At 45.9% G+C, this 24,795-nt stretch overlaps 1 protein-coding gene and 2 long non-coding RNA genes across 3 annotated transcripts in view; 1 reads left to right on the forward strand and 2 right to left on the reverse strand.

Moving 5' to 3' along the window:
* Positions 1 to 610: 610 nt before the first annotated feature.
* Positions 611 to 5,523, reverse strand: LOC132345769 (uncharacterized). The gene is made up of 2 exons (XR_009495307.1): positions 5,438 to 5,523; positions 611 to 3,634 (listed from the first exon to the last, which is right to left on the reverse strand). It is a non-coding gene; the product is annotated as an uncharacterized lncRNA (long non-coding RNA).
* RARRES1 (retinoic acid receptor responder 1) overlaps positions 5,468 to 24,795 on the forward strand; it is a 42,013-nt gene continuing 22,685 nt past the window's right edge. Inside the window, exon 1 of the mRNA NM_001075430.2 lies at positions 5,468 to 5,751. Coding sequence (NP_001068898.1) covers positions 5,479 to 5,751 — 273 coding nt within the window. The 5' untranslated portion in view covers positions 5,468 to 5,478. The remainder of the gene's footprint in view (positions 5,752 to 24,795) is intronic.
* LOC132345767 (uncharacterized) lies at positions 17,214 to 24,552 on the reverse strand. Its single transcript, XR_009495305.1, has 4 exons — positions 23,513 to 24,552; positions 22,762 to 23,424; positions 21,511 to 21,651; positions 17,214 to 17,328 (listed from the first exon to the last, which is right to left on the reverse strand). It is a non-coding gene; the product is annotated as an uncharacterized lncRNA (long non-coding RNA).

Below are 24,795 nucleotides of genomic sequence, written 5' to 3' on the forward strand. Positions count from 1 at the left end.
AGTAGGGTCACCTTGCTCTTCTCTGCACATCACAGCCCAGGCCCCTCAGGCTGCTGTAAAGGCACTTCAGCAAGCCTGTGTTTAGCTACCCGAAGGGAAGGCACATCCCAGCTCCTCCTTCCTGGAAGAGGGGAATCAACAGTTAATGCCTCTCAAAGCCCTCCCACTTAGCTCTCTTGCCTCTTACCACTCAAAGGGACAGGAAGGGGCAGGGCAGGTGCCCAGGGCTGCTGAATACCTCGACTTGGACAATGAACAGCTGCCCATCCTGCAGTCTATTCAATCAGAACTCGGGTCTCCTGGCTCAAGACTCTGCCCCTATTAAAATGGCAAAACCCCTGAAAGAAGCAAGGCAGTGAACTGTGGCAGTCATTTACACCACAGTATGAATTAGCTCTTTGGCTCCTGTCCTGGATAGTCTAATGAGGGGAAACGTGACTGGGCCAAAGACAGGAGAGTGTTGAAAGGTGAGGTGCAGATGGAGGAAGACAAGTGCAAACTGCATCTATAAGCTGAGGTCATGCTTGCTCTGGCTGTGCTGAGTGATATTAATAGAATTGTAATGTCCCTGTAGGAATGGTGATGAAGGAACTGATAGGAAAGGCACTCATACACAGAATTTCATTTATTTACTTAGAATGGGTAATACATGTTAAAAAACACTGCAAAAGATTATATAGTAAAGAGTTTCTCACACTCTTGTCCCCCATCCCGTTATTGCTATTTTCTTATAGACTTGTTCAGACATCTTTGCCTGTATCCACATTTCTGTATATACTCATATCATGGCAACCCACTCCAGTATTCTTGCTTGGAGAATCCCTTGGACAGAGGAGCCTAGCAGGCTACAGTCCATGGGGTCACAAAGAGTTGGACATGACTGAAGCGACTTAGCAAACATGCATGCTTATGTTTATATAGTTTGTTTCTTTTTTTTTTTCAGGTTGATAATAAAAATTTAACAGTAACATCATAAAATAAACAAACATAAAAATCAAATATTTAGTTCTGGATGTTAGAAATAATATGAATCATGTAGTAGGATAACTTCGACTTTCAGCAGATGTCTTTGAGTTGGAAGAATTACTTCTGTTTTGAAAAACCTACCAACAGTTTTTTATTTATGCATTTAAACATGACTCTTTTTTTCTGTCTACTTGTCATGTCCAGCAATTCTGGGTTAAATAACCTTTTCAAGGGCTATATTTAAATCTTTATTTTTCAAAGATGGACCTTCCAACCTTAAAACATGTTTTCTCAATCCTTTTTCAACCAGTGTGTCTCCTGAACTAGCTCAACCAAAACAGGATACCAAAAGAGTCTTAGAAATCATTGAAAGATTTGATTATGAATGAATAGCTAACATGTATTTCCTGATAATTATGAAGTTGGTTCATTAGTTCCATTTTTACTAGAGGACCAGAACCAGGAAGTTTACCTTTAAACGTAGTCTGTGGACTTGAGCACTGACCTAACATATAGCATAAAGTTGCCCTTTTTGTTTTCAACTTTCTCTCATGCATGTGCTTTTTAATTGAAATGCAAAAGGAGAAAGGAATCATTTTTACTTTAACACTGTGACAGTTTTGGTAACTAGTATTCCAAAGTGGGAAAATGTTCACCTCTTTTAATTACATTATGAGGAGATTTAGTTAGATCATTAAGACAGTGGTTACACGGCTTCAGTGGCAGTATGCCAGGTAATACATCATTAGAGATGTCTGAAGTTCAGATGCTTTTTGTAATAAAAGCAGAATATTGGAAACCCTGAGAACAAAACAGTCTGATTGACATAATATATAATTTGAACCATAAAATCTTATCTTGCAGCACTATCAGTACTCTGCTGAATTTATTATGTATATTATTTTAAACAAACAGTAGCATACAATTTGCCCTACCCTACACCTTGCTGTCTGTTAACATTATACCTTAGAGATCTACACGCCTGGATCTCATTCCTTAATGGTGGTAGAGTATCCCACTAGATGGAGGTACCATAATTATTCAGCCATGAGACTTAGATTTTTCCAGCTTTTACTCTTCATTCTTTCCTAAAATTTGTACTGATGCCTATGGTATGCCAGACATTGTTCTGGGGTGGAGAGCAGAAAATGAGACATCTGTAAAATGAATTTACAACCTACATAAGAGAGAAACATTCTCATACATCTCTGTGTACAGTGTGGATATATCATTTCTATAAGCTATAGAGGTAGGTTTGCTGGGTCAGTGGGTACATGAATTGCTAATTTTGATTGACATTACAAATAGCCTGGAAAAATATTATATCAATTTTCCTTCTGAATCTTTTCATAAAATTATATCTAAGTACATATATGATGATTTATACCAATATATTTCTTAAACACAAGCCAAGTTCTCCATTATAAAAATGCTCACAATCACCTGAGCAATGATTAAGGAACTAGAAGAAGAAAATAGCAACCCACTCCAAGATTCTTGCCTGGAGAATTCCATGGACAGAGAAGCCTGGAGGGCTACTGTCCTTAGGGTTGCAAAGAGTTGGCCACGATTGAGCTAACACACACACACAAACATGACATAGGGGACATTCTTGGCGGGGGGTGGGGGGAGGTGGGGTGGCCAGTCCCACTGGCTAAGACTTTCCTCCCTGCCTGCAGGGCAGTCCTCCCACAACACCAGGGAGGCCAGGGGGGGATCAGCCCTGCGACACAAGTTCAGGCCCTTTGGCACACATAGTGCGCCGTTAACATCGCCCGCGCACATGGCATCTGGCAACAAGGAACAACACACACACAGTGTAGAAACTTAGGGGAAAAAATATTAGTGATTCTTGTGACACATCTTGGCCTGCAAGTGAAAATCGCTCAATTAAAAAATTGCTTAATTATGTCTGACTCTTTGCGACCCTGTGGACTATAGCTCTCCAGTCTCCTCTGTCCATAAGATTCTCCAGGCAAGAGTACTGGAGTGGGTAGCCATTCCCTTCTCCAGGAGATCTTCCCAACCCAGGGATCAAACCTGAGTCTCCTGCATTTCAAGCAGATTCTTTACCATCTGAGCCACCAGGGAAGCCCCATTCCTTAGTGTTTAAAGAACTTCTATAAATCAATTAGAAATTCAACAATCTCACAGATAAATGGACAAAGGACACACACACAGTTCTCAATCAAGGGAATCTTCTGTTCTAGAAAATCTGTTAATAAAGTGAATACTGTAATTAACTTTTGAAATGTGTGTTCCTGACCAATCTGGCCCGAGTGTAGTTACTACCACTATTATAAACAGCTGACCTTGGAAGAGTTCTCTGTACTCAGGCAGCTATGCTTGTTCCCTCGTGTGACTATTTCTTCTTAGGCAAGAATACTAGAGTAGGTTGCCATTCCCTTCTCCAGGGGATCTTCCCAGTGCAGGGATCAAGCCTGGAGCTGTGTCTGGAGCTGTGACAGCCATTCGATAATCATGGAGCTACAGGTGAGTCTATGGACAAAAAGCCAAACAGCTGAGGAGAGCTGTGCAGAAGGATGGAGAAAGGCTGAATCCTTCAAACCATCAGGGAGACACCCGACTCCACACCACTGCAGAGTCCACAACGTTGATGAGTTTTCCCACAGTTGAAAGCTGCCCAGCACCCACTGGGGGTGAAGCACTGAAATAAAATAAGGAAAATTTAGTCTTTATAAAACCTGGAAGTGATAACTTCTCAAGAAACCTACCATGTAACCCCTTGGAGAAGATGCTTAGGTTCTAAGAAGATAATTATTTGTGTTAGGCTGCCTCTGAAGGCAAGAAACGGAAACTCCAGCTTCAGTGAACATAAGAAATGAGCTCCAGGATCAGCAGATTTGGGTGCTCAACGTCATCAGGAACCCGGGCTCCTCATCTCTCCTCTGCTCAGCCATTCTTCAGATGGGCTTCATCGCGAGACTGTTGGCAAGATAGGGGCGCACTTACATGGGGCACACCCAGACACAATATACATGCTCTGCCCGTCTTCCCATTGTCCCTCAGACCTGGCGTTCAGTTGTCTTCTCCTTGTCCTCTCCCTCCAGCTGCATCTGCTCGCACTTCTTCACACATCCAGTGGACTCTGGCCTCGGGGCCTCTGCACTTGCGGTCCCCTCGACCTACAGTGTCCACCTGGCTCCCTCATCTCTCCTTCAGGTCCTTACTTAAATATTACTTTCTCAGTGAGGTCTGCTTTGACTATGCTATTTTAAATTATAACCAACTCCCCATCCTCTTTCAGGTTTACTTTTTCTCCACAGCGTGTAACTGCACGCAACAAAGGGTTCATTCCCTTGCCTCTTGGTCTCCGCCTGCCTAGGTGTGCTCCAGGAGCATGGAGACTTACAGCTTGCCCCCTCCTCACTTCCCTCAGGCCTAGCAGGATGAGTGTTCCATGAATACCTTGGAGAAAAGACGGGCCGAGACGGACAACATCCAAACGAAGAAGTCGGGGAGGAAAGATGTTTTCAAAGATGGCGTCCCCATGTCGCGCACCCCCACCCAAGCCTTCCCCCATGCATATCTTATCCAGATTCTTTTTATGTGGGGCTTCAACCAGTAACCAGCAAGGAGAAGGGACTTTCTTCGGCTCCTCGGTAGGGATGGGGTCAGCGAGTGTTGGGGAGGGGCAGACCCCTGAACAAACTAAAGACAGGTGGGAGAACGGGTGCTGGGAGTGCCTCTAATTTCGAGTTCTCCTGGGCTTTCTGTCTGTGGCTTAAGAACAATGGCATCTCTTCCTTCACTGCCATGTGTCTAAAAAGAGTCGTCAACCCTTGCTGCCTCCACAGAACTACAGCCCAATCCATGCCTCACTTCGCCGGACTCTGGTTTCCACGCCCATCTGCGCTCCACCACGGTTATCAACGTTTCCAAGTCCAGTGGGGCCTCTAGGTTCTTATCAGCTTACCACCGCAGCCCCCTCTCCAGCCCCAATTCTCTGGGTATCTGGCTCACTTCAAAGTCATTGTACTATAAGGACCCCCATCAATGCCAGCGTCACGTCCTGTTCTCCACCCGTTTCCAATTTCTTCTTCTGGGAAATAAGCTCCAAGCCTTGAACAACTGAAGCAGGTTTGCTGTGAAACCCTGAGGGCTTCGAAATCACACTAACCGCAGCCAGAAACCAGGTCCCCGAGCTAGGTTGTGGGCGCGGGGTGGCGCCGACCTGGCCGCGCTCCCTGGAGAGAGAAGTCTCCACTGCCCCTTGTCCCCCTGCCCGCGCGGCCCCGGCCAGACATCCCCGCCCCGCGCCGCGGAGGCGCCGCCGCGTCCGGGTACCGAGCCGGGGCAGCTGGAGCTCGGGCGGAGTGGGGCGGGGCGGAGGGGCCCAGGGGTTGCGGGAAAAGCCGAGAGGGACCCGGACGCCCTCCAGCGGGCCGCCCTGGGGGCGGGGGGGAGGGGCCCGCCCGGCCTTATTTCCTCAAGCGCCGGCGCCGCCTACCCGAAGCTCGCACCGGTCGAGCGCCGCGCCAACCCGCGTCCATGCAGCTCCGCAGGCAACCGCTTTCCGCTCCCCGGCCGGGGGACACGCGCCCCGCAGCCCAGCGGCTCGCGGTTCCGCTGCTACTGCTGCTCGCCCTCCAGGGGGCGGCGGCGTCCGGGGGCCCCGAGGACTCCGGGTGGCTCCAGGACGCGGAGCCCTCGAGCCGGCTCCTCTCGCAGGCGGCGCGCGCGGCGCTGCACTTCTTCAACTTCCGCGCCGCCTCGCCCAGCGCCCTTCAGGTGCTGGCGAATGTGCTGGACGGCCGCTCGTGGGTGAGTACCCGAGCAGCACTGGGGGCGCGCGCGGGGACCGGCCGCCAGCCGCGTGGGCGGTGACTGCCGTATGCGCGCGCCCGTGCTGGGGCTCGCCGGCGAGAACGGTATGCGCCAGGTGCGGAGACAGCCCGGAACAGCTCCCGCGCTTGGAAGGGCCCGTCGGGGCGCAGAATCCGCGGAAAGCGGACTTGTTCTTTGTGACATTTACAAGGACCTAAAGAATTTTCACAGGGTAGCTCCCATACCTGGGAAACAGGTCCACAGGAACAGGCCCTAAAGGCCAGGCTTGGTCTTTCCAGAGTTGGTTGCTATGAGGTGGTCGCCGAATGCACGACCCACCAGTGGCTTGAGAGTCAGTTCTGGACAGGGTTTTTCAAAATCCAAGCCAGTTCCCACGCCGAACCGTGGACGTTCCCTTGTCAAATGCAGGCCGTCTTGCAAGGGTTTAGGATAATATTGCAGTTTACGCGTTGGCCTGGCCAGGAACCTTCTTAATCCTGGCGTCTGCTTTAATCTAATAAGAGTGAATGACCCAGGGCTGTTTGTAAACGGAATGAATGAGAATTTGGCAGCTCGTTGTTTGGTTGCTGATTTCAAGGCTGTAGGTATCATTTTGTGTCCGTGGAGCTACGTTGCTTTTTCAAGTAGAAGATGACTACGAAAGTTACAGAACTACACTTTGTCCCGAAAGTAATGATGCTGTTTCCAGCAGCCCCCAATATTCCACAAAGCCTGTAGACTCATCATTGAAGAAGCTAGAGTTTAATGAAGAGGATAAAGAAAATTTTAAGGAGTGGCAGTTGAACTTTTAAGATAGTTCTAGACGTGGTGTTGGGGGTGTGAGAACGCCATTTGGAAGAGAACGCCTTGGTTCTTCAAAGACTTAACCCTGCACCCAGTTTGGCTAGATTTATTGACTGGTGAAAGCATTTTTTTTTCCCCTAGAAAAAGGCAACCTGCGCTTGTCACTTGTAACAGACCTTGCTATCTCAAGGAGGTTCAGTTTAACTCCCCCCCGCCCCCCACTTCCCCGCAGACAAGTGAGGGAATAGAACTTGAGAACTTTCTATCAAAGTGGAGAGTAGCCACGTCCCAGAGCCCGAACAGCAGCCCCCCCACACCCCCACTCCCCGCCTGGAGATTTGCTCCCTGTTTATCAGTGGGAAGGTTTCTCTACAGAAAGCCAAGCTCAGATTTCTAAAGTGCACCAGGAATTTTTCAGCCTCAGAAAAGTTTTTCTTCCTTCTGACCATTAAATAATTGAATAATAAAATAATTTGCATTTTCATGCATTTAGTTATCCCCTTATTTTTTATTTATATAATTTTAATTTTTAAAACCTTTTTATTTTAGATTGGAGTGCTGATTAACAAAGCTGTGATAGTTTCAGGTGAACAGCAGAGGGACTCAGCCATACACGTACATACATGTATGGCATCCATGTACATGTATGGCATCCTCCCATCCAGGATGCCATATAACATTGAGCAGAGGTCCCTGTGCTATACAATAGGACCTTGCTGGATACCCCCTTTTAAAAAAAATAAAATTTGTGGCATCTTTCACAAACTAGCTCTCAAAATCCAAGTGAATGAAGAAAATTTTTCCTTTCTTATCCAGAGAGCTCAGTTACTCTTTTCATCTGTAATAATATAGTCCTGAAGTTTAAAGGGATGCTCCTTTTTGGCCTAAAAAATCCCAGGGGATAATGAATAAATTAGAGACAGATATGCATGAAAAGGAGGAGGAGTTAAGTAGAAGAACACAGAGCAATGACCCTAAGAAAGGATACATTCCTGTGATCTTCTGGTTTACCTTTACATTTCCTCCCAAAATGATTATAAATGTTTTAACATCAGGGAGCCAAGGAAGAGAACTTAGTGACTTTCAGGGCCAAGACTCACAAGAGACTAAAGTGGTTTCAGTTTCTATGGAAATTCAATGAAATTGCTTGATTGAAATCACTTGATTGATTGAAACTACTTGAATGAGAAGAGACCTTTAATGCAAAGAATTTCTGCTTCAATTACATGAGCAGTTGTATCATTGACAAGAGGTGGAAAAATGATAGACTCTCAACTACTTTATCCAGTCAATGCGTTGGTAGAGTAAGTGCTGAGTTCCTCCAGGACTGACTCTGAGTTTAGCAGGTGGCTGGGTGAGTGAGAGAAGTATAGCTGGTAGCATCCTTCTCCATCCTCTGGGTTATTGTGTCCCTTAGTAGATGAGAGACTGGGACCAAATCAGGGTTTTTCAAGCTAATGGCACACTGGTGGGTTATGACATCTGTTTAGTGGTTGCAGTTGTTTTTTGTTTGTGTTTAATGAAACAATTTGGAATACAAATTGTTTAGTGTGCATTGCAGAGTAAAGGTAAGTAGTGCCTTAAAAGATTGCGAACATACATGTAGGAAATGGTTCATTATGAAGTATGCAGTTCTTGTGCATTTCAGTTCAAAAAAAAAATTGAAAGCCTGTGAACCAGATGATTTTTAAGACCTCTTCCAGCTCTGAAATTTCTTAATTCTAAGTGATTTTTTGGTTCTGGTCGAATCCCTTATTTTAGGAACACTATTGCCCTCTAGTGGTAAAATGCAGTAACAGCTATGGTAGTGAAACTGTTAGTCACCAGTCTGTCCCACTCTTTGCCTCCACATGGCTGTCCGTGGAATTCTCCAGGTAAGAATAATGGAGTGGGTTGCCATTCCCTTCTCCAGGGGATCTTCCTGACCCAGGGATCAAACCTGGGTCTCCTGCATTGCAGGCAGATTCTTTACTGTCTGGCCACCCGCGATGGTAGTAAATGCAAAGAAGTATTGAGATTCTCAAGTCAGAACTAGCTGGTGAAACCACTTGTGAGTATTCTGTTTTGTTTACTGATCATAAGGAGAGATTGTAAGGAGAGAGTCATAGTGAGGGACACAGGCATCCCTCACTGCCCTTGTCTGATGACCTCTCTTTCCCAACCGTACACTACCCTTCCATGACCAGAAGGCTCCTGTTTCTCTGATGCCGCAGGCCCCAGAGCATGGAAGGTTGTGGTGTTGAGAGCTCCTGTGCTACCCAGGGTACCCTGGATAAGCCTGCTTCTGACCACCTGGGGCTGTCCCCTACAGTGAGGCAAGCACACTCAGGACACTTGTAAGACCTACGACCACTAGTCCCTGCCCCAGGCAGCTGTTGAGAAGCCAGCCTTTCCCTGGCATTTAGAAAGACTGGTGAGATCTTTGTGTGCACAGACTTAAGAACAAAGGCAACCCATTTGAAATCAGCCCTTATTTGAGGATTGCTCAGAGGACCAGGCCACGACCTGATTGGAAACATTAATCAAAACATTTGACCAGAGGTAAGGCGGGGGGAATTATGCCCAAATCTTAACTGCTTCAATTTAAATGAAAATCAGCAAATATAAAACTATCATCTGTCTTTTGGTGTAGCGTGAAGGACATTAATGGGCACTCCTTGCAGTCTTTCAAGCAAGAAGATCCACCCATAATGGACATCTGTGACTTTCACTTTTGTTTACGTACGATGGCAGAAGCACTTGCAAAGAATACAGTTCACAATCCTCTCCTTTTACTTCTGACTTTTCTTGCCTAACCCTGATTCACTCATACCCAGTTCACCAGCAAGAGTTTTTAGAGACTTTATCAATTCTTTTTATAGTATTTAACTTGGATTTTGTGGACTTACATTTTTTCCTGCCTACTCTTCACCAGTTTACTTAACAATTTTGCAGCTAGGTAATGGGTACACCTGACACAGGCAAGTTTCAGAGCAAACCAGCTGACTTCTGTTGATCATCCCTCCCCCTCCCCACAGGTGGACTGGCTGCTGTGTGCCCCCACCAACCCCAGTGTCTATGGGCAGAACAAAGCCTGTCCATTGAGCCGACAAGACAGCTGGGAGAGCGCCTAGTATACTAAGAAAAAGCTTCTTCCTTTATCCCTTTTCAATCTATAAAGCACTTTAATACAGCATAATTCATCTAATTACTGCTCTCCTTGAAGTCTTCTCTCCATTAATGTCAATAATTCAGAGGTGATAGTTCACAAGAATAGAAAAGCAATGCATCAAGCAGACCATAGAAAAGAAAAACTGGAGAATGAAGAAGGCTGCAATGAATATGGAGGGGAAGGATATGTAATAAAACCCTAAAGTGAAAAAATCTCTACTTTCACACAAGGAAGGCTTCTCAGTGCTTTTACAGCCCCCGTGAAAGAACCACAGGGGGATAGCTATTGGCAGGATGAAGGTGGTGCTCCTCAGCGCCCTCTGCTGTGTTAATGAAACATAACAATCCAGAAGGCACAGAACAGAGACCTTCCAGGGCACTGCACCTGCCGAGATGGCACCAGTGCCCCCCATGTCTCTGCCCTCCTTCCCCCACCCCCCGCCCGCAGTGCCCACCTAGCCTGCAGGCTCTGACTGCAGAGTTTGGGTCCAGCACCGAAATGAAAAAGGCCCTGAGGTTAAATCTAGCCTTGGCCTTCCCGGCCTCGTCCTTCAGTCATCTGAGCCAGCTACAAGTGAGCTGGCAAGTAAGAATGCTTTTAACCAGCTTGTAAGAAGTTGCTTTTGAATCACACACTTTTTTTTTTACCAGCCCACAACATTTCCACTCATCTTGCCACACAGGGTGTCAGAGCCAAGGATGCGTGTGATCACAGAGAGTTAGTCTTGGCCCCAATAAAGATCACTGTCATGCATTTAACCACCAGGAGTCTGGCTTGGTGGCATGCTCTTCTTGAACAACCTAGGTGGTTCTGCTGGAGACAGAATGTAAATAGCCCTAAAATGACTGATCTTAAAGAGAGACAGAATGTTGAATACACACACACAGTCTCCCAAATCCCACCCGACCCTTGATCTCAGAGCATCAGCATGAATCACCTAGAAATTCTTTCGCACTTCTGCAGGCTTGGCGTATATTCGCCTTTGTGATGGTCCCCAGTTTAAGAGGTTTGCACAGAGTTAGTCCCATAGTAGCAGTAGCACTTCTCCACTTTGGGTTACTTCTTAGAATCGTTCAGGACGCCTCTGGCCAGTCAAGTTGAGTTGGAAAAGAGTCTTGTACCGTAGTTGTGTAGATGATGTGTCTCAATCCGGATGGCCCCAAGGGAGGTGCCCACACAGAACACTAGGAAGGATCACAAGTAATTTTGTATCTGTATTGATTTCACTGCTGTGACAAATGACCACAATCTTTGTAGGAAAAAACAACTCCCACAAATTCATTCTCTTATGATTCTGGAGGTCAGAAGACTGAAATCAGTCTTCTGGGCTAAGATCTAGGTGTTGAAAGGGCTATGTTTCCTCTGGAAATTCTAGGGAAGAATCCATTTCCTTGCTTTTTCCAGCTTCTGAAGGTTGCCTTCACTCTTTGGCTCGCTCTCCATCCTCCATCTTCATAGCCAGCAGGCAGGTCCTTACAAGATGATAACACTTGTAAGGACCCATGTGAGTACACTGGGCCCACCTGGATCAGCCAGGATACCCTGTCCAGCTCAGGGTCCTTAACCTGATCATACTGGCCACGTCCCCTCTGCCTTGTAACATGTTCAGAGGTTCAAGAGATTAGGATGTGGACCTCTTTGGGGGCCACTCCTCAGCCCACCGCACCCAGCTTCCGGGTGACTGTGAGCTGATGCAAGTACTTGCCACACTGCCAGACACGTGACTCTGCTCAAGAAAGGGCAGCTCTGGCTGATCTCTGCAGCCCCAGTAACAACCTCACCTCCCAGCACGCCTGCCCTTCATACTCTGTCTTGACTGGCACCTGACTGTAGGCTGCTTTGTACTCCTGCCCTGCACATGTGTCAGCTTCTACAGGGTGGAGGGCATCCCTTCTCTTTATCTCTTCCACTGTACTGACGAAGGGACCTGCTAAAGATAATAGGAAGAAGTGCCTTGCTGCTGCTAAGTCAGTTCAGTCATGTCTGACTCTGTGCGACCCCATAGACGGCAGCCCACCAGGCTCCCCCGTCCCTGGGATTCTCCAGGCAAGAACACTGGAGTGGGTTGCCATTTCCTTCTCCAATGCATGAAAGTGAAAAGTGAAAGTGAAGTTGCACAGTCGTGTCCGACTCTTAGCGACCCCATGGACTGCAGCCTACCAGGCTCCTCCATCCATGGGATTTTCCAGGCAAGAATACTGGAGTAGGGTGCCATCGCCTTCTCCGAAGAAGTGCCTTAGGAGGTGCTGATTTCCCCATCTTCAGCCAAATGCTGAATAATCAAGTGTCAGTCAATTCTGTGTTGGCAAGAAGTTGAAAGTCTCCAAGTCTAATATTTAATGATTCTATATCCTTGAAGTTTTCTGACTACAAACCCCAAAAGAAAAATATTTAAATATGTAAAGCATAGTGATTAAGATATTAAAATTAGATGAAAGCAAAGGCAGCTGGAAGGGTGTTGGGACCACTGGGCACCTGGAACAGGAGGCCAGGCCAGGACCCAACCCATTCCCAACCTGCCTACAACAACTCGAATCCCTCTTTCAGCCTTTCCTGAGGAGCCCCATCCTAGGCCAGAGGGGAACACTGCCTCTGACCACTCCCCAGCTCTTTGGGGAGGGTCAAGAACTCATCCCCAGAGCTGACCAAACAGATTAACACAACAGTAGTCTTCCTGTCTCTCTCCACTACTCCTTAGCTTGATAGTATCCAAGGCAGAGATCTCCTTCATCTCCACGGGATAGGGCCTAATCTGAAGGTCACTGACTTTTGCTCCACATGTTGCATTCACCTTATCTGGCATTGCCCGAGAGAAGGAAAATGCAATGAAATAACTCCAGGGTATAATGTAATACACTAATGTTCTCCCTGTCCAGAACATAAGTGCAGCGCAGCAATTTTTATCCACAAATGAGTTGTTTACTTGTCTCCAACTAAGCCTGACTCATAAAACTAACCTTATAAAATGAAGAAGTTTGCTTTTCCTGGAATGGCATGACATTTATGTTTTCTTACCAAACGTGAAGGCTGGAGGGGACATTTAGAAGCTGAGTCTGTTAGGTCAGTGAAGCTCACTGTGCTCCCGAGGGGAGATCAGCATCAGCTTTGAGCTCTCGACAACTGGCCTGTCCCTGCCGCCCACCCCCTCGGTGTGGGAACATGAAGTTTAAGGCTATCACTGCTGGCTCTAAGGCCGCATGAAGGGACTGTGCCTGGAAGCCAATGGCAGAGGGGAAAAACATGAGACAGTCTTTCCCTGAAACGTAGAGTTTTCTTTTTCTTTCTTCTTTTTTTTGGCCACACCGCATGGCATGTAGGATCTTAGTTCCCCAACCAGGGGTTGAACCCACACCCCCTTCAGTGGAAGTGGGGATTCCTAACCATTGGACCGCCAGGCAGTTCTTAAGGGTTTTCTTTGTAGAGATGAGTTTTGGGCAGAATTGTGTCTTTGGAGACTCCCAGAGTCACGGCATTTTTGCAGCCCCTACAGCAGCTGGCAGCAAGATTTCTCTGGGTACCTGCCCTGCTCCTCCATTTGCCCAGGTTTTTGTTGGATTTGACTGAGTTTAAAGGGGATGTTAGGTTTTTAAAATGTGCTCTTATAATAATAAACACCTATTCTCCATCCCTTATTAGGTTCCTCAGTTTTACATTCAATACTCACATCCCATATTTCAGTGACTTTTAAGCAAGCAAGCATTGTATAGTATCTAATATAATGATAGTGTGGACATGTGCTGGAGGAAACATCTTTGATCCCACTGACATGAAAACAAAAGCTTTGTGTTGTACAGAAACAGCTTTTTACTGAGAAATGAGACACAACTTAGTGGAGTCGCTTTTGGAATGTGTGATTTTTAACTTCTGAACATAAATTGTATTACATGGCCAGGTAGCTACCCATGCAGCAGGAAGCAAAGGAGTGAATTTTCTTCAAAAACAATTTTAGGGACTTGCCTGGTGGTCTAGGGACTCCCCAGGGGGTGCTAGTGGTAAAGAACCCACCTGCCAATGCAGGAGATGTAAGAGACTCGGGTTTGATCCTGTGTTAGAAAGAAAATCGCAACCCACTCCAGTATTCTTGCCTGGAGAATCCCGTGGATAGAGGAGCCTGGCGGGCTGCCGTCCTTAGGGTGGCAAAGAGTCGGACACGACTGAAGTGACTTAGCACACATGCGTGCACTGGTGGTCCAATGGATAAGACTCTGAGTTTCCAGTGTAGGGGACCCAGATTCAATCCTTGGTCAGGGAACTAGACTCTACATACTGCAGCAAAGGTTGAAGATCCTACATGCTGCGACTAAAACCCAGTGCAGCCTAAATAAGTAAATATATCAATAATAAAATAAACTTATCTTCTTTAACCCTTAGGACAACCATAATCCATTCATTTCTTTTTAATCCAGACTACCTACTCCAAATATTCCTGCTTGAAAAACAGCACATCCTATGTCATCATGGAGTTTATCAGTTGCATCCCCTGAAAGAGAGGGTATACCTGTCCCCTGAACTTTGTAAGGCATCATGACCTGATTTGCCAGAGACCCCAGGTGGATCAGAATTTACGATAACACTCCTCCATTTCATTCAGTCTCATGATAGGAGACTCCTCAGGTCTTCGGAGAGAAATGATGGTCATGTCCTTCATCCCCTGGTCATCTGTCTTCTAGTGACCACCTCTGGTGTTTACTTCCTGTCCCTCCTTCTGAACTTCAGTGCCAGAGAGTTCTCAACGTGTGGTCCCTGGACCAGCAGCCACAGCATCCCCTGGAACTGGTGAATATGCAGGGGCTTCGGCCCTGTCCCCGGTTTACTGAATCAGAACTGGAGTGGGGCCAGCCCCATAAGACACTGGTGGGGCCAGTGTCTTCATTAGCACGCCCTCCAGGAGATTCTGTTCCAGCTCAAGTTTGAGACCCATTGCTCTAAAATAAAGTCCCTGAAGACACCTTCTCTAATCTGGCCCCACCCATCATGGTAACCTCCACTCCAAGTATCCCCGTCACTAACTTGCTGGTCTCCCCAGCCTGGCTGCTCACCTCTCTTCCTGTCCTGAGGGCCCTCACCCTCTCTCTCCCAGGTGGTCTCCATTCCCTCCTCCTCCTGGAGATTCCTGTTCATGTGCTGCACTGACTCAAGTGCTCACTTCAGCCTTGCCTGAAAGGGTGTATACAGGCCCTCCTTCCAGAGTCCTGGATGATCCTCACTTTCATACTTCTGTGGGTTATTGTGCCCACAAAAAAGCTGTGTTGAAGTCTTAACCCCTCTATCTGTGATTACGACCTTACTTGGAAATAACAGAGTCTTTGCAGATGTAATTAAGATAAGGCTATATTGGGTTAGCATGGGCCCTAAACCCAGTGACTGATGACCTTATCAGAAGGTCATGTGAAGATACAGAGAGAAGAACACCATTTAAAGACAGAAGCAGAGACTGGAGTAATATAGCTGCAAGCCAAGAACACCAAGGTTTGCCTGCCACCACCAGAAACTCAGAGAGGCAAGAGGGGAATTCTATCCAGAGCCTCAGAGGGACTAGACAACACCTTGATTTTGGACTTGTAGCCTTCAGAGCTGTGAAAGAGTTCATGTCTGTCCCGTCAAGGCACACAGTTTGTGGTATTTCATTACAGCAGCCATAGGAAACAGAAATACCCTGCCTGGCCGTCTCCCTTGCAGAAGGTCTTCACTGTCTTGTCTACAGGAAGCATGGTTATTGACAGTCCAACTCTGTCAATCTCTCTGTCCCTCCCTCCCTTTCTCATACCTCATGGACACACACTTCCCACACATACCCCAGGCAGCTTTCCTTCTGTCCTCTCTTAGAGGGAGTGACTGGGTCTGTATGTGTGACCTCTGCGCTATTCAAGGGAAGAAAAGGGGTCTGGAGCCAGGTTTCACTACTTAGTAACTCTGGGACTTGGTGTAATTCCTTAACTTTGGGCAAGTGCCTCCGTCTTCATCCTTAAATGGGGATAAGATCAGTATTTCCCTGAAAGGACTCTTGTGCTGTGTTAAGTACTTCCTGGGCACTGTGTTGAGCCACATGAAGCATGTAGTGAGAGTTCAGGATATTTGACATGTATTTTGTAGCTTTTATCATGATGCTGCCCAGTGGCTAGCAGGATGCTTTATACACAATCCCTGAATAAATGCTCGACATTTTGATAGATATTTGAGGAGCATTTTTTTTGTTTATAAAAAAATACCTAGTGAGATGAGTTGTACTTTGAACATTCTCTGGTACACTTTATTAAACAGGACTTTTAAAGTGGCCTGTTTCCCTCCCAGATGACTCCAAGTGAAGAGAAGTGTTAGTCTCTCAGTTGTGTCTCATGTCTGACTCTTTGCCATCCCATGGACTGCAGCCCCCCAGGCTCCTCTGTCCATGGAATTCTCCAGGCCAGAATACTGGAGTGGATTGCCATTCCCTTCTTCAGGGCATCTTCCCAACCCAAAGATCGAATCTGCATCTCCTGCATTGCAGGCAGATACTTTACCATCTGAGCCACCAGGATTGCCCCAAATCAAAGTGCTAGTCACTTTTCTAAAGAGCCTGTCCTGAGAGAGGGCGGCTGCGGGGGACTATCCTTGTTCATGGCCTTTGGGGACAAAAACCAAGAAACCAAGAAAAATCGACAGAACACACAAAAAACTGGTTAGAACATGAACCACATCATTGGTGGTCCATGACTACAATGCATTTACTTCTAGGCTATAGTAAAAAGTCCTCTTTTATACGTAATTAGAAATCTGTAGCAAAGAGTTGCTAATTCATTCCTTCAGGTTATACAGCCACACGGTCAATTGCTTTGTTTACTGATTTGTCGTTGATATAAAAAGCCTTATTCTGGAAAAGATTAGAACGAGGTGCTGTGCCCCGGGCCATGCTTTAAGAGAGAGTTGTGGAGCTACCTCATCTGTTTGCAGATGGGCAGTTTTGGCAGCGTGAGGATGGGAGGAACAGAGCCCTGTGATCCTCTCTGTGGGAACACGCCTCACATCAGGGAAGCCAGACCTGCCTGTCCCCTTCCCGACAGACCTGGCTCTTAAAAAAGGTTCAGCTTTAAAAAAAACATCTTTTAATGAATGGATTAGCTTTGAACCACGTGCTTTGTACCATGTACCACGTGTAGCAACCCGTGCTCTAAGTGCAGGGAGGACCACCTGAACTTGAGACCACGGCTTCATCCCAGGTGCAGAGCCTCTAGATTCAAAATCACGACAGTGAGCAGTTTATTGCACGCACAGATCTGATCACACCAATATGCAGGTCAAAAGCAGAAGTTTAAGATCCAGGGTGGAGACATCCATACCAAGTTACTTTGGACTTGACTTCTTGCACTTGTTGGTCTCAGGCACAAAGCTGAGGGAGTAATACCCTCATTACCTTTGCTCCCTGGAGACCCCTCTCTGATGATTGGTTATTCTCTTTTATCCCCTTTCCCATTGTCAACTGAAAAAACAAACAAACAAACAAAAGCAGAACCTGAAAGTTGAGAGGTTTGTTTTATTCGGTGGACTTACTGAGGACTGTAGCCCAGATACAGCTTCTCAGATTGCTCTGAGGGACTGTTCCAAAGACGTAAGGGAAGAGCTAGGAGATGTAGGAGTTTTTGCTGGAAAAGAACAAACAAATATTTGGTTGAACATCCAAAGATTACTGCTGATCACTAAAACAGAGACCTCAAGTTAATGATTTTAGTGCTTTTCTATGTATGGGGAGATGCAGGAGTCTGGGATCATTGAAATCATTCCTTTGATAAACATCTTAACTATCTGGGAGCAATATCCTGTTTTTCCCCTCCTGGTTTCCTCTCAGGGTCCACTTTTGGGGTCTTAAGGCTGCAGTACTCTTTGTTTACTGAAATGGCAGGCAGCATTCTTTGTCCACAGTGCCTGTTCTTGGTCCTAAATTGACCCAACAGTTGGGAGGCATCTCATGACCAGTTTTGTCCCATGGCTCTAGGAAAGCTCATTCCTAGATCAGGTGAGGGTTCTGTTGATAGGCTACTCAGTGTGCTAAATTTTTTGGATGAGGCCCTGTTGATTATCTAAAATCCTCGGAATTGTCCGTTTTACTAGTCAGTTATCATCCAGGAAATGTTTTCCCTTGTTGCTTCTTCCCATATCTAGAATTTTACTGTTACAGTTATTTTATATAGAGTTATATATGTGATCAATTGCCTCAAGACATTTAGCCATCATTAATTTTTTTCAGTGGCCTGGTTGTGCATTGGGTAATGAAAGAGACAATAGTCTTGTGAAATAGAATATAGGTAATACAGCTAGTAACATTAATAAAATACAGCAGAGAAAGACACAAGGCATAAATAATTTGAAAACAGCAAGAGAAAAAATTAAAACAATGATTAGTGTAACTAGTTGTAATCTGGTCGCAATAAGCCATCAAGTTCACAGGGGAGCCAGCTGGATAAGCCAAATTTTGGAAGGATCATGTAGAGAGAAAAGGATAAGTATTTCACTTTTGTTTACAAAGGTATATTTTATCAGCTTGTTGAAGATCAAAAAGAGTATAAGAGGAAAGATTTTCTGGAAAACAAACATTAAAAATCAGAATATTTCAGAAGTCATAAAATTGTAAATCATATTTATCAATTCGTTCAGTTCTGTGTAATTCCAGTTGATTTGTATGAAGTCATCAGGTTTTCCATTAGAGTTTTGTAATTTCTTACTGAGTTCAGTGGTATGATCTCAAAGTTATCAGAAACAAATTTGTCAAAAAGCTCTTTTTATGAATCCTCTTGAAAATCCTCATTTTGTAAAAGCGTTAGAGTAAAACAGTGATTGTCTATAAATGACAAAAGACTTAAAATGGCATGGTTAAAGATCTGTTCACAGTATAATTGACAAGAAACTTACTTTTGTGGTGAACAACCTTTTAAAGATAATGACTAGAATTATAACTGGTAACAGTGTATTAGGGCACATCAGATTTTTAGGAATCCTGTATAACTTTTGGAATGACTACATTACTGACTTTTACCCATAAAATAAGAAGGTTTTGCTACACTTAGTTGATGGTGCTACCCATGTAATTTAACATGCCAGATAAACCTAATTCATCTCTCCGGGACGCTTCAGGGGTCCTTTGAAACATCCCAAAGTTAGCTGGGGGTCAAAAGAATCTTAATTAGAATTTGATACTTGGGAAGTTTGTTCTTTTTTTTAAAAATGTCAAGTTTTTAAACACTTGATCAAATAGGATCATAGGTCACGGAAGCAATGCTTATTCACTCAACTAAAGAGACAATAAAAGATATTTAAGGCAAATGACAGATCATGTAGAAGGCAGAGCAACTCACAATCTGTAACCAAAAATAGTTCATAAGAAAACTCTATTCTCATAAAAGAGAGAGAAAATCAAACTCTAGTCTTGCACCAGCCCACCCTCAACAACAAAATTTACTTACCTAATTAAATTCAATCCAAACGGAACCATGCACAGAATAACTTTGTCAGAGCAGCCTTTCTACAGTTCTTCTGCAGCTTTCTATATCCATTTTAGTTTGTCCCTATAGACTACCTGGGTCAGGAAGACCCCCTTGAGAAGGGAATGACAACCCACTCCAGTATTGTCTGGAGAATTCCACAGACAGAGGAGCCTGGTGGGCTACAGTCCATGGATGGCAAAGAGTCAGACACAACTGAAAGTCTAAGAAAGGAAAGATCTTTGATGTACAGGTAGATGCAACAAAGCTTAGGGTGACGAAAGCCCCTGAGAGTTGCCTCAGCCAGACGAAGTCTTCTCAGAACCCCAGTCTATTCCGTGGGTTGCCAGTTGTGCACCATATGTGTACCTTCCAGATGGTAGAGACCAAACTGCCAACACACACACACACACACACGCTTAAGAAAATCAGGTAGAGCATTTACATCTTAAAGACACAGGGAGAGAAATGCAAGTTTCTCCTAGAAGGGCTTTTGTTTCTGAATTCTGAAAAGATATTTTATCGAGTAGGCTCTTTCTAGCTGCATACACACTTAAAAATGAGTTTCAGAATGTTAAAAGAGCCCCAATTTGACCATTTTGGGTTGAGAGCTCCTAGTATAGTTCTTCCAGTCAAGTGAGTATTTGCAAGTCTAAATTTCCATATGTGTTGTACATGAACCTGGCTGGGGTGTTAGTTGGAGGCTGGCCATCTATTGCTCTTTTGTTTTGAAAGCTTTGGTCCCCGTTGTAAAGTCAGTTTGCCCAGATAAAATGCTAGTGGCAATCCTGTCGCGGACCTGTGTGCCGTTTGCAAGCTTAACTCCGCTAGATGTCACCCCAGAGTCGATCCAGCTCTCACGTGTCTCAGTTTCTCCTTCTGGTAGTGTAAGACCACTCTGAGTGCTCCGGTCACTGAGTGGCCAGCTCGTAGGCTCATCCCTGGCAGAGCAAGTTTTTAATTAAAATGTGTGGGTTTCCCTATAGGGACAGCTGCATGGTATGAGGACGTGCTTCCAGCACTCCCACAAGTTTCTCAATTGCCTGAGAAAGCCCACTGGGAGATCTCCTTCCTTGGAGCTGAAAGCTCTCATGAGATATCTTCAATTTTATTCTGAAAAACTCTATTAAAATAGCCAGTCCAAGTTAAAACAACAGGCGAGCTTCCCACCTAATTACATAGTCCAACCCTACTGAGTGTCTTTCAACTGAGGATAACCCAAGTACCTCTTCTTGAAACTAAGTTTTCAGGATAATCTTGGAGGCAAGAGGAGGTTAACACCACCGAGTAAAACTTAGGACCCTCAGCCACTGCTGGGAGAGCTACAAGCCAGGAGAGATTCACCCACATTTGTCTGTACTCTTGTTGCCGGCCAGAATCTTAGCTTTCTCTGCCCACTGAAGCCAAACAAAAGATACAGAGACAGAGCTTCAAGGAAGTAGAAAGGTGGCTTTAATTCTCAGCCGGTGGAGAGGGGAACGCAGTAGGCTTATGCCTCAAGATCTGTGCGCCCCCCTCCCCCGCAGCCTGCGCTATGAGGAGTCTAGGGGCTTATGTAAGATGAGGGCTCGCAGTCAGGAGTCGGCGGTGAGGAACAAAAGGGTTAGCATCGTGATTGTTTCCTCTTGCATTGTTTCAAAGACAGTCGTAGTCTGCGTCAGTAACCCAGTCACTGAGTCTGGCAGTTGGCTGGCTCTGTGGCCTTCTGTAAAAAGAGGAACTATAAGGGGAAGAGGGTTGTAGGGGTAAACACCAGGTCCAGGATGCATTTAGCATAGAGCCAAAGGAAAATAGGTGTGAAGTATAGCTTCTGCAGGGGCTTCCCTGGTAGCTCAACTTGTAAAGAATCCACCTGCAATGAGGGAAACCCCGATTCGATTCCTGGGTCAGGAAGATCCCCTGGAGAAGGGATAGGCTACCCATGCCAGTATTATTGAGCTTCCCTGGTGGTTCAGATGGCAAAGAATCTGCCAGCAATGCAGAAGACCTGAGTTTGATCCCTGGGTTGGGAAGATCCCCTGGAGGAGGCATGGCAGCCCATTCCAGTATTCTTGCCTTGTTCAAAATTCCCAAGGACAGAGGAGCCTGGAGGGCTGCAGTCCATGGGGTCACAAAGAGTTGGACACGACTGAGTGACTAAGCACAGTCACAGCACAGTGGCTAAGCACAGCTGACACAGCACCACTGCAGAGTTAGAAAGCAGAAAAGCAAACTTATTTGCAGACCCGCAGAGTTAGCAGTTAAAGTAAAAAAAAAAAAAAAAAAAAAGCTAGGGGATGTTCAGGCCTGCTCACTGTTGTGCTTAATCTTCTTTGTTGTCAGGAAAGGGAAAGAAAAAAAAAAACTCACTCCTCTTCTTGTCGTTTTCACTGCGACTCTCTCTGAGGAGGCAGGCTGGGCTAAGAGGCCACTGCTGCTACCTCGGCTCCGGATCCTGGTGAAGCAGAGAAGCCTGCACTGGGTCCCTTCATTGGCCACCAGATCTGTCAACTGAAGAAATACATAACCTAAGAGTTGAGAAGTTTGTTTTCTTTGGTGGACTCACTGAGGACTATAGCCCAGGATACAGCCTCTCAGATTGTGCTGAGGGGCTGTTTCAAAGAGGTGAGGGAGGAGCCTGGAGATGTAGGAGTTTTTTCTGGGGGGGGAAATGTCAAATATCCAAAGATTACAAGATTACTGTTATTCACAAATACAGACATTTCAAGTTAGAGTTTAGAGCTTGTATATGTATGGGAAGATGCAGGAGTCTGGGCTCATTGAAATCATTCCTTTGATAGACACCTCAACTATTTAGGGCCAGTGTCCTGCTTTTCTCCTTCCTGAATCCCCCTCAGGGCACACTGTAGGGGCTTTATGGCTGCAGTCTTTTTTGTTTACTGATCTGGTAGGCGACTCTCTTTGTCTACACCATTCATCCCCCTCCCTGGGGGAACTTGGAGAAGGGCTGATGTATCTTCTTCTGTCTTTGTTTTCTTCTCTTTAATTTGATTGCGTCAGGTCTTCGTTGCAGCCTGTGGGATCTAGTTCCCTGACCAGGGATCAAACCGCATGCCCCCTGCATTGGGAACACTGAGTCAGTCACTGGACTACCAGGGAAGTCTCTGTAAGTGTTCTTATGAGAGATACTGTTGCTGTGTGTGCAAATTTTTATTTAAAACATTTTCGTAAGTGGTATGCTGTGCATTTTCCTGTGTCTGCTGTTTTCACTTCCTGCCTTGAGGGTCTCTCTTAGTTGCTCTAAGTATGGCTAGTTGGCTACCTCTCCCCGCTGTGATCTGTGGTGGTTGTTCAGTCGCTAAGTTGTGTCCAGTTTTTATGACCCCATGGACTGCAGCATGCCAGGCTTCCCTGTCCTTCACTATCTCCTGGAGTTTGCTCAAACTCATGTCCATCGAGTCGGTGATGCTGCCCAACTAGCTCATCCTCTGTCTCCCCCTTCTCCTCCTTCCCTTCTGTGTCGCACCCCCATTCTACCTGCCTACCCCCCAGGGAGGCACAGCAGATCGTCTCCAACTTCCCACCACACACAGAATGCCTCAAGGAACATCCTCCCATAAGTCCCCTGTTACAGTATCACCGTTTCTCTGGGATACACACCTGGAAGTAGTTATTGGATCATAAAAGCATGTATAATCTTGATTTGACTGAGTCATTCAGACTGCCCCCCAGCCGGGCTGCACCGGGCTACCTCCCACCAGCCATGAACCCCCAGCCCTGGCCAACAGGTTGGCCTTATGCACTTTCTCATTCATTGCCAATGTCACAGTTGCGCAGTGGTCCCTCCCTGCTTCTTTAGCTGCGTCTCATAATTACTCACTTGTGTTCAGGCCTTCAGAGCTCTGTTAACCCAGGTAAGACATGTGATATGCTTAGAGCCACACCCAGCACAGGCCCTAGAGGGTATATGTTATTGTTCTATAAATATAAGCATCCTTTAAATGATGGTAGATTTAATAACGTTGTCCTAACACAAACTGTGAATTCTAGTGATTATTTCTGACCTTGAATAATGTATTTGGCTGACCATGTTGGCCTGCGAGTTCACATCCACATCTGTCCACCATACACTTCCCTGCATTTCTGCCATCCCCACCTTGGTTCATCCCACATCCTTCCCTGTGGAATGTTTGCCAGCCACTCACAGTCATCCTGCTTCCCAGATGGCACAGATGGTAAAGAATCTGCTTTACAACGTGGCAGGTTTGATCCCTGGGTCAGGAAGGTCCCTTGGAGAACGGAATGGCTATCCAGTATTCTTGCCTGGGAAATCTCATGGACAGAGGAGCCTGGTGAGCTACAACCCGTGGGGCTCAAAGAGTCAGACACGAATGAACATGACCATACATACCATCATCCTGACATCCCCAAAGTTAATTCCTTCCTAACTTCAGAGTTCAGCTTAAATGTCACTTTTCTGGCTCCCAGACTAGATCACTTCTCCAGTTATCCTTTCATAGCTCCTAAGTCATCCATGACCACATAATCAGCTGTACCATGAACTATTTGAAGTCCTTCTCCTGTGCCCTGACTGCCCTGAGGGCAGCTGTGACAGTCTCTTCCCTGTCCTCCTGCTCCCAGCCCTGTTTCACGTTAGGAACTCCTGGGGTGCATGTTGAACTACAGAGACCTCTTCATCACAGGATAGTTTAATCAGAGACAGCCAAGGGAATACACAGCCCTAAAGTGGCCTGAGGAGCGTGAGACACTTATCCCAGATGGCCCTGACAGGTCTTCCAAGGCTGCCACCTTATTATCTCTGGAGAACCAGCCACGTGGCCTCAGAGGAACTGGTGACTCAGAGGAAGGGAGCCGGGAGAGGGCTTTAGGGGAGATAAAGGGACTGAGTCTTGATAAATGATAAAGTACAACCACAAATATAAAAATCCTGTTTGGGACAAAATGTAGATGTTCTTGCTGATGTTCTTAAGAGTGCCTGATTAGCAAATCGGGAAGGAAAATTACTCTTCAAAAGGACAGCTCCATCCTGACTCAGCTCACAGCCTTGGTTACTCCAGGTGTTTCTTTCCCCGCAGAGAGTAGGTACTGATGCTGTAACTGGGAAGGGTTAATTTTGAATTTACTCTGGATCTGCTCTTGCGACTTTAACCTTTATTTTGCAGCTTTTATTGTTATAAGCATATATGGTGGTCTGCCTCAGGGAAGTAACTTGAGCCGCCCACCTGTGAAGGAAGTGAGGCAAAAACATGGCCCTGCCCGAGGCTTGCCATTCCAGGGCACATTTACGGGGATTGAATAGCTTTTTACTTTGTTTCCTCATCTCCCCCCGCCCCCCATCTCTGATCCCTAAAAGAACCTGCCAGCCAGGCCCCAAAAGATGGTTATTTTGAGATGCTAGCCTGCCATCTTCTCAGTCAGCCGGCTCCTGAATAAAATCCCTTCCTGATCCCAACACCTCGTCTAGGATTCACTGACTCATCTTATGGTGAGCAGAGCGAGCTTGGACTCTGTAACTGCTCCTCATTTAGCCTCCATGTGTTTTCAAGAAAAAATTACAGAGTTAAATAATATCTTAAGTACTCTATTTGAAATATGCACAATTATATCAAGGTTATAGCAGGCTTTTGTGAATTTCTGTGGATAGCAAATAAGTGTGTCCAGTTTATTAGTTAT

The sequence above is a fragment of the Bos taurus genome, chromosome 1, assembly GCF_002263795.3.
Source record: "Bos taurus isolate L1 Dominette 01449 registration number 42190680 breed Hereford chromosome 1, ARS-UCD2.0, whole genome shotgun sequence".
Taxonomy (NCBI): Eukaryota; Metazoa; Chordata; class Mammalia; order Artiodactyla; family Bovidae; genus Bos; species Bos taurus.